At 43.2% G+C, this 9642-nt stretch overlaps 1 protein-coding gene across 2 annotated transcripts; it reads left to right on the top strand.

The window, feature by feature from the left end:
* Positions 1–1967: 1967 nt before the first annotated feature.
* LOC124021868 (piggyBac transposable element-derived protein 4-like) lies at positions 1968–9184 on the top strand. Of its 2 annotated transcripts, XM_046337006.1 has the most exons (4): positions 1968–2101; positions 4940–5048; positions 5599–6874; positions 7590–9184. In XM_046337006.1, exons 1-4 carry the CDS (start codon positions 1996–1998, stop codon positions 7623–7625), a joined length of 1527 nt encoding a protein of 508 aa, XP_046192962.1. In that variant the 5' UTR covers positions 1968–1995; the 3' UTR covers positions 7626–9184. The 2 variants fall into 2 exon arrangements, with proteins under 2 accessions (XP_046192962.1, XP_046192961.1); XM_046337005.1 differs by having other exon boundaries at positions 5599–9184.
* Positions 9185–9642: the final 458 nt, after the last annotated feature.

Genomic DNA, 9642 nt, shown 5'->3' with positions numbered 1-9642 from the left:
GACTTCTTCAACAGCGACAAAAGGTTCCTGGTTTACCCACGCGGTGCTTTGCTAGTAAACCTAAAAATTGATGCTCTTTAGACCTAATCTTGTGTATATTACTCTTAGTGTTTTGAACATAATTCTGTTTACCTATCTACTGGTTCATTTAAACGTGATTTGCTTGTTAAATTAGCAAATGTGTTACATTGATGCTGCACTAGGCTAATCTCCCGGACCATAAACTCACTAATCTCGACGGAGAAAGAAACTGGTGAAAGGAGGCAAAGAAGCTTGAAGAATGAAAGAAGAGGATGATATTACAGTGAAACAAGAGGATGATATTACAGTGAAAGAGGAATATGGGAACGAGGTTGTCAAAGTGGAAAAAGGGGTAGGAGCTTTCAGAATCAAAAAGGAGGAAGAACATTTTGAAGTAAAAGAGGAGGATTTCTCAATAAAAGAAGACGAGACCGAACATCCGATTACCACCAGTGAGTACTGTTTTATAAACAGGGGCACTATGCAGTTGTTGAAATAATGTATTTAAAAAAAGGCATTATACTGAAGTTCTACACTTTAGTATGTTGTTCAGTACTGTAGGAATTGTTTAAGGGGCAATCTGCCATTGGTACATATATTTTTGGAACTTCAAAATTTGATTTATTGAATTTTCCATGTGGTCTATATTAACATGCACTTAATCTATTATAACAGGCTTTTAAAATATAATATACAGTGTATAATGTATAGTTAAAATGTCGAAGGGACGCAAAAGGCATCCATTTTGTGGAACGGCCCTTTAACATTTGCATCACAGTGGTGGGGGGAAAAGTACGCAATTGTCATACTTGAGTAAAAGTAAAGATACCTCAATAGAAAATTACTCAAGTAAAAGTGAATCACCCAGTAAAATACTACTTGAGTAAAAGTTTAAAATGTACTTAAAATATAAATCATTTCAAATTCCTTATTAAGCAGACCAGATGGTGCCATTTTCTTGTTTTTATTTTTATTTACGGATAGCCAGGGAAACACACCAACCCTCTGACAATCTACAATTGAAACGTGTGTTTGTTTGAGTCCGACAGATCGGAGGCAGTAATGATTTACCAGGGATGTTCTCTTGATTAGTGTGTGAATTGGACCATTTTCCTGTCCTGCTAAGCATTTGATGTTCTCATTCACACAGGAGAGAGACATGACTATCGTGGATCCTCTGGGGAGCCTCAACAACCTCATGAAGCTGAAGAGACAGAGAAGAGTCTCTCCACATCAGAACACCAGATGGTACAGCTTGGTCTGGTCTAGCATACAGCTTTGGTCTGGTCTAGCATACAGCTTTGGTCTGGTCTAGCATACAGCTTTGGTCTGGTCTAGCATACAGCTTTGGTCTGGTCTAGCATACAGCTTGGTCTGGTCTAGCATACAGCTTGGTCTGGTCTAGCATACAGCTTGGTCTGGTCTAGCATACAGCTTTGGTCTGGTCTAGCATACAGCTTTGGTCTGGTCTAGCATACAGCTTTGGTCTGGTCTAGCATACAGCTTTGGTCTGGTCTAGCATACAGCTTGGTCTGGACTAGCATACAGCTTGGTCTGGTCTGGCATACAGCTTGGTCTGGTCTAGCATGAAAAGGTTGTCTCTGCTGCTGGTGGACTGAGAGGAGGAGAGAGGAGCACAGCTTGGTCTGGTCTAGCATACAGCTTGGTCTGGTCTAGCATACAGCTTGGTCTGGTCTGGTCTAGCATACAGCTTGGTCTGGTCTAGCATACAGCTCTGGTCTGGTCTGGCTCTAGCATACAGCTTGCTCTATCTGGGTCTGGGCTGGGTTTCTGACACATAAAGCACTTTAGTTTGAACAAATACAATACATCTGGTATCTGTTACAACAGTGACATCAGCATCCATAATGATATGTGTCTGTGTCCCCTCTTTATGGTTACCAGGACAACGCTGAAGATGGACTGGTATCTGTTACCGGCCTCCCGGAGTCCCAGTGTTGTGCCTCTCCCGGGATGAAAAGGTTGTCTCTGCTGCTGGTGGACTGCAGGAAAGCAACGGGGCTGAGTGGAACTGTGAGAGGAGGAGGAGAGGAGAACGGATCAGATTTGACACATAAAAGTAAGTGCTGTTGTTTAGTTTGAACAAATACAATAGATCTGGTATCTGTTACCAGGACAACCAGCAGAGTTCTGTTAGTTGATATGAAGATGGACTGGTATCTGTTACCAGGACAACCAGCAGAGTTCTGTTAGTTGATATGAAGATGGACTGGTATCTGTTACCAGGACAACCAGCAGAGTTCTGTTAGTTGATATGAAGATGGACTGGTATCTGTTACCAGGACAACCAGCAGAGTTCTGTTAGTTGATATGAAGATGGACTAGTATCTTTTACCAGTGGGACTGTCCCCGACTAATAAAAATCTTGTTTGACTCAGTCACCTGTTCTTTTGACCAATCGATTGGTACACATTTTAAACGTGTATTTCTATATATACAGTACTGTTGAAAAGTTTGGGGTCACTTAGAAATGTCCTTGTTTGTGAAAGAAAAGCACATTTGTTGTCCATTAAAATAACATCAAATTAATCAGCAATACAGTGTAGACATTGTTAATGTTGTAAATGACTATTGTAGCTGGAAACTCCAGTTTTTTTTAATGGAATATCTAAATAGGCAGCAACCCATTATCAGCAACCAGTGGGAGGCCCCGGTGCACAACTGAGCAAGAGTACAAGTACATAAGTGTCTAGTTTGAGAAAGACGCCTCACAACTGTCAGCTTCATTAAATAGTACCCACAAAACACCAGCCTCATCGTCAACAGTGAAAAGGCGACTCCGGGATGCTGGCCTTCTAGGCAGAGTTCCTCTTTTCAGTCTCAACATCAACAGTGAAGAGGCGACTCCGGGATGCTGGCCTTCTAGGCAGAGTTCCTCTGTCCAGTCTCAACATCAACAGTGAATAAGGATGACTCTATGGGCCTCTGGGATGCTGGGATAGCTGGTTCCTCTGTAGATAATAATGGGCCTCAATAGTTCCTGTAGATCTGTCCAGGCAGAGTTGGGCCTCAACATCAACAGTGAAGAGGCGTAGACTCCGGGATGCTGGGCCTTCTAAGGCAGAGTTGCGTAGATAAAAGTAGAAAAGCCATATCTCAGACTGGCCAATAAAAATAAAATATTAAAATGGGCAAAAGAACACAGACACTGGACAGAGGAACTCGGCCTCTGTAGATAATAATGGGCCTCTGTAGATAATAATGGGCCTCTGTAGATAATAATGGGCCTCTGTAGATAATAATGGGCCTCTGTAGATAATAATGGGCCTCTGTAGATAATAATGGGCCTCTGTAGATAATAATGGGCCTCTGTAGATAATAATGGGCCTCTGTAGATAATAATGGGCCTCTGTAGATAATAATGGGCCTCTGTAGATAATAATGGGCCTCTGTAGATAATAATGGGCCTCTGTAGATAATAATGGGGCTCTGTAGATAATAATGGGCCTCTGTAGATAATAAGATAATAATGGGCTCTCTGTAGATAATAATGGGCCTCTGTAGATAATAATGGGCCTCTGTAGATAATAATGGGCCTCTGTAGATAATAATGGGCCTCTGTAGATAATAATGGGCCTCTGTAGATAATAATGGGCCTCTATGTAGATAATAATGGGGCTCTGTAGATAATAATGGGGCTCTGTAGATAATAATGGGGCTCTGTAGATAATAATGGGCCTCTGTAGATAATAATGGGCCTCTGTAGATAATAATGGGCCTCTGTAGATAATAATGGGCCTCTGTAGATAATAATGGGCCTCTGTAGATAATAATGGGCCTCTGTAGATAATAATGGGCCTCTGTAGATAATAATGGGCCTCTGTAGATAATAATGGGCCTCTGTAGATAATAATGGGCCTCTGTAGATAATAATGGGCCTCTGTAGATAATAATGGGCCTCTGTAGATAATAATGGGCCTCTGTAGATAATAATGGGCCTCTGTAGATAATAATGGGCCTCTGTAGATAATAATGGGGCTCTGTAGATAATAATGGGGCTCTGTAGATAATAATGGGCCTCTGTAGATAATAATGGGCCTCTGTAGATAATAATGGGGCTCTGTAGATAATAATGGGCCTCTATGTAGATAATCCACAAATAATCAGCAGTTTCCAGCTAAAATAGTCATTTACAACATTAACAATGTCTACACTGTATTTATGATCAATTTGATGTTATTTTAATTGACAAAAGGACATTTCTAAGTGACCCTGAACTTTAGAAGGGTCGTGTACATCCCAACATGGTCCATGTTGGAAACGGCATTCTGCACGAATTCCCGACTCTTTCAACTTGCAGCAAAAACGATTTTATGAAATCTGATTGGCTACACGTTGTTTAACACGGTCGAGTTCGGTTTCAATCCTCGGACACTCGTTTCATCATTCTACATTATGTATTGGCTATACAACACCTGGTGGTGTCCAATGACCACCTATCGTTTTGAAACCTAGCTGGGTAGCCAATGAGGACAAACAGCTATCATGGTAGAGCTGTGCACAACAGAGTTCCATTCTCTTTGTAGGACAAACAGCCATCATGGTAGAGCTGTGCACAACAGAGTTCCATTCTCTTTGTAGGACAAACAGCCATCATGGTAGAGCTGTGCACAACAGAGTTCCATTCTCTTTGTAGGACAAACAGCCATCATGGTAGAGCTGTGCACAACAGAGTTCCATTCTCTTTGTAGGACAAACAGCCATCATGGTAGAGCTGTGCACAACAGAGTTCATTCTCTGGTGAAAGGAAACCGGACTCATTGTAGTTTACGTTTCACAGCTGTTCGTTCTCTTCTACAAACTTCTCTGAAATCTGAAATAGTTAAACATGGACTGCTAAGAGTGGAAAAGCTAAATCAAAGGTCCAAGTATAAACATGTTGATGATATTATTGCAGAAATTGAGAGTGACACAGAAGGAATGGATGAGGACTCTGTGAGTGATCTGAGTTTGGATTCCAGCGCGGATGAAATGTTTTTGGAAGAAGAAGATCCACTTTTCGATCAGTAAGTAAAAAATGTTTTTGTTTCTCATGCTAATGCAGTTGACAACAGGTGGAAATTATAGGCATTTAGCAAGACACCCCCAATAAAGGAGCGGTTCTGCAGGTGGGGACCACAGACCACTTCTCAGTTCCTATGCTTCCTGGCTGATGTTTTGGTCACTTTTGAATGCTGGCGGTGCTTTTGAATGCTGGCGGTGTTGGCTAGTCATTGTGAGTGGGGGTCTGTTTGTATGTATGAGAACGACCCATAGCCTGTGTGTGTATATATGTATAAATATATATATATTAATTAATTAATTGTATGTTGTAGAATGTAGGCAAACACAGCCAGCATGCTTCCTCCAATCAGTCTACATTAGAGGGTCTACCAGCTGCTGCTCCACCCCACCCCCACAAGAAATAGCCTATTTGAGGCAGGCCCACAACGAAGTGAAATGGAACAGCACTTTATGTTCCCTGTTCTCATATATATATATATGTGTGTGTTTATTATAACTGTTGATGCAGGGCTCATATGTGAAACTATTCTAACTGAACATTTTCTTTCACAGTGGCACTGACCCCGACTGGGAGCCCCCAGTGCCAATTTGTCCATCCCCCTCTGAAGCTGGTTCATCCAGCTCTACCCCTGCTGTCTCTGGCTCCACACCTCCCGGGCCGTCTAGAGGACAGACAAAGAAGAGGAAGAGGGGAAGAAGTGTGCCACCCGCTAACAGAGGGACAGACTGGCGTTGGCACACCGTCCTAGAAGACGATGTGGAGCCACCCAAACCGACCTTTAGGCCGAAAAGGAAGCCAGGACCTCAGCTAAACATGACTGCTACGTACAGCCCCCTTCAGCTTTTTCAGCTGTTCTTCACCCAATCCGTTGTAGAGTCGCTCGTGTCCAACACGAATAAGAATGGGAAGAAGAAGCAAGCAGGCAAAACGGCAGCATGGAAGCCCATATCCACGGCAGACTTTTTCTGCTACCTTTCTCTGGTCATCTACATGGGGCTTGTGAGGCTGAAAAGCCTGAAGGACTACTGGAAAACGTCATCTCTCTACCAACTGCCTTTCCCCTCGTCTGTTATGTCCTGCAAACGGTTTCTGGTTCTCTCCCAGGCGCTTCACATCAGTGACCCAAAGGTCGATGAAGAGAATGAGAAGAAGAGAGGCACAGCGAGGTTTGATACACTGTGCAAAATCAAACCTCTCTACCACAGCATTGTCGAAGCCTGCAAGACGTACTTTCAGCCAGCCCAGAACGTGTCAATCAATGAGAGGATGGTGGCCTCAAAGGACAGCATTGGCCTCCAACAGTACATGAGAAACAAACCAACCAAGTGTGGTCTGAAGCTGTTTGTGTTGGCTGATTCTGCGTGTGCCTACACGTGCAATTTCTTGGTCTACGAGGAGAAGAACCGTTTTGCTTCCGGTAAGGAACTCAGCTATGCCTCTGTAATGGCGTTGTTGGATTTTCAACTGCTGGGGAAGGGCTACAAACTGTTTGTGGACAACTTCTACACAAGCCCTGCCCTGTTTGCAGACCTGAGGAAGCGGGGAGTGTGGGCTTGTGGCACCATTCGTACCACCAGGGTGGGCTTCCCGAAGACTAAGGTGGACGACATGCCCAAGCGGGCTGAGCGGGGGACCATGCGATGGATCCGAGAAGATGGCCTGCTGTTTGTGAAGTGGATGGACGCCAGAGAGGTGGTGATGTGCTCCAATATCCACAAGTCCTTCAGTGGGGATTATGTTGTCAGACGTGTGAAGGACGCTACCGGGGCATGGGCCACCAAAAATGTCCCTGTTCCAGCTGCGGTAAAGGACTTCAACAAGAGCACGGTAGGTGTGGACCTATCAGGCGCGCTGACAGGCTACTACAATGTTCTCCATAAGACGATGAAATGGTACAAGACCTTCTTCTATCATTTCATCGATATCGCCGTGGTGAATGCATTCATCCTACACAAGGAAATGGCTAAGAGCTGTGGAAAGCCCTTCCTCCCACAGAAAGCCTTCAGAGAGCAGCTCATCAAGGAGCTTGCTGGCTACAGCACCACTGCACCACGTTCTACCTACTCTACCTCTGTCCCTCCTGGCTACAGCAACACTGCACCACGTTCTACCTACTCTACCTCTGTCCCTCCTGGCTACAGCAACACTGCACCACGTTCTACCTACTCTACCTCTGTCCCTTCTGCCCCTTCTGTCCCTTCTGTCCCTTCTGCTCCTGCCACAAGTGTTCATCTACCCAAATATATTTCTGCAGACATGGATGTGCCTAAGGGTCAAAGGGGCTCAGCATGGAGGCGTTGCTGTGTTGTTTGCAAGATGAAGTCCCCCATCACATGCCCCGCATGCTCAGTGACCCTCTGCTTTACATCAGAAAGAGACTGCTATGGCATCTGGCATCAGCAGCAGAATATTGTGTAGAGCTTTGGCAAAGCGGGTGGGGTCAGTATGTTATATCTGGAGTACTTTTCCTGTCCTATCCGGTGTCCTGTGTGAATTTAAGTATGCTCTCTCCAATTCTCTCGTTCTCTCTCTTGGAGGACAGAGCCCTTGGACCATGCGTCAGGCCTACCTGTCATGATGACTCCTTGCTGTCTCCAGTCCACCTGGCAGTGCTGCTGTTCCAGTTTAAACTGTTCTGCCTGCGGCTATGGAACCCTAAACTGTTCATTTTTACTCTTGAGGTGTGTAGCAAAAAGCCAAAAGAGATCAGACCCCTCCGCCAGTAGCCGGTCCAGATCCAGAGCCACATCCATGGGCTCTGAGACCAACTATTGACTGGGGTATGTGGGAAGAAACTGCCACAACAGCAAGTGACCAGCAGAGGGAGCCAAATGCACAGGAACTACAAGTACTGGACATTAAACAAGAACCAACCTACAGGAAGACTGAGGAGGAGTGGTAGGAAACAGACCTACCAAACCAACGCTCCAACGGAAGAAAACGTATCGGTGCTGAAGGAACTAACATTGGACTAAGTTCTACTTAATCTTGAGCAACACTGCAAAGAAAAGTGGCAAGGACATAATGTAATGGCTGTTAAGATAGATTCTACTCCCGAACATCTTCCCCCAAACTGAGTGTCTAAAAGAGGTATAAAAGGAGGAGAGATCAGTGCCAAGGCATGATCCTCAACCCATATGATTTGGACATCATAGAGAATCATCAGACCAGGTAAATTACTTTTACTATACTCTTGTTTGTATTGACTACTTTGACATCAAGGCACGAGCAAGAACTATTGACTGGAATATCTTAAAGAATTGTGTTGTACACTGGAAGATCACACCACTTAAAAAGAGTAAGAGAACAAGGTTGTGTCAGAGAGCAACGCTCTACGAGGCGTAGAGAACTCTTGGGAGCAACAACGTTCCATCTTTGGAATGCCAGAGACAATTGTAGAGAACTCTTGGGAGCAACAACGTTCCATCTTTGGAATGCCAGAGACAATTGTAGAGAACTCTTGGGAGCAACAACGTTCCATCTTTGGAATGCCAGAGACAATTGTAGAGAACTCTTGGGAGCAACAACGTTCCATCTTTGGAATGCCAGAGACAATTGCAGTTTGGCAAGATTGAAAAAAGCCCAGAAATAAGTAAAGCCTCGTAGTAGTAGCCAACAGTCGACAAAAGGAAATCAATATCTAAACAGTAGGCAGTAAAAACCAGAGGAAATTCGGACTAAATAAGAAGATTATAGTCGTATTAACAGCGGAGGTCAAAATATTACTACTCTTTATAGAGACCAGTGGAAGGACCAAGGGAATAGAGCTTCAAAGTAAATATGTGGGTGTTTGTTTTGTTTAAGAGTTTTAGAAGTGTTTTAAGCGAATTATATTTGCAATATTATTTGGCATAGTATAGCGCATTAAGGATTGATTGTATAGTATAGTGCATTAAGGATTGATTGTATAGTATAGTGCATTAAGGATTGATTGAGCATTATTGATGTATTAGGAAACTGTAGAACCATTGAATTGTAATAATGTGTATAAAGACAAAAAACAAGAGTGATTTTAATAAAAGCTTTGAAACTTTGACAACTAGGCCAGATTAACGATCTGGAGAGCAAACGCCTCTGACACTCTCACGGAACAGAAAGTGACCTGGTTATAGGTTAAAGTGATTGCACTAAAGAATATTTCATTGTGTGGACAATAATATATCTTTGGAAAAGTCAAATGCATATAACAATACTAGTTTCCAAGTGACTACTAGCTGACGAGCATAATAACTAACAGAAGATTAGTTATTAGGTATTGATATATAAGAGAAGAGGACCCAAGGTTAGGGAGTATAGGAAGAGTCTATAAACATGGCCCCATACTAGACTACTGTTATTAGGTATTGATATATAAGAGAAGAGGACCCAAGGTTAGGGAGTATAGGAAGAGTCTATAAACATAGTGACTACTAGCTGACCAGCATAATAACTAACAGAAGATGAGTTATTAGGTATTGATATATAAGAGAAGAGGACCCAAGGTTAGGGAGTATAGGAAGAGTCTATAAACATAGTGACTACTATCTGACCAGCATAATAACTAACAGAAGATGAGTTATTAGGTATTGATATATAAGAGAAGAGGACCCAAGGTT

Source organism: Oncorhynchus gorbuscha, unplaced genomic scaffold, assembly GCF_021184085.1.
Source record: "Oncorhynchus gorbuscha isolate QuinsamMale2020 ecotype Even-year unplaced genomic scaffold, OgorEven_v1.0 Un_scaffold_1238, whole genome shotgun sequence".
NCBI classification, from domain to species: Eukaryota; Metazoa; Chordata; class Actinopteri; order Salmoniformes; family Salmonidae; genus Oncorhynchus; species Oncorhynchus gorbuscha.
This window is presented reverse-complemented; position numbering and strand designations above follow the sequence as displayed.

What these genes read in the sequence shown, in the direction of transcription:
- LOC124021868 (XM_046337005.1), top strand. Translation starts at nt 1,996, where the DNA reads ATGAAAAGGTTGTCTCTGCTGCTGGTGGACTGCAGGAAAGCAACGGGG. An exon ending in ATCAGATTTGACACATAAAA is followed by an intron (nt 2,102 to 4,939) that starts GTAAGTGCTGTT and finishes ATATTATTGCAG; the next exon opens with AAATTGAGAGTGACACAGAA. An exon ending in GAAGATCCACTTTTCGATCA is followed by an intron (nt 5,049 to 5,598) that starts GTAAGTAAAAAA and finishes TTTCTTTCACAG; the next exon opens with TGGCACTGACCCCGACTGGG.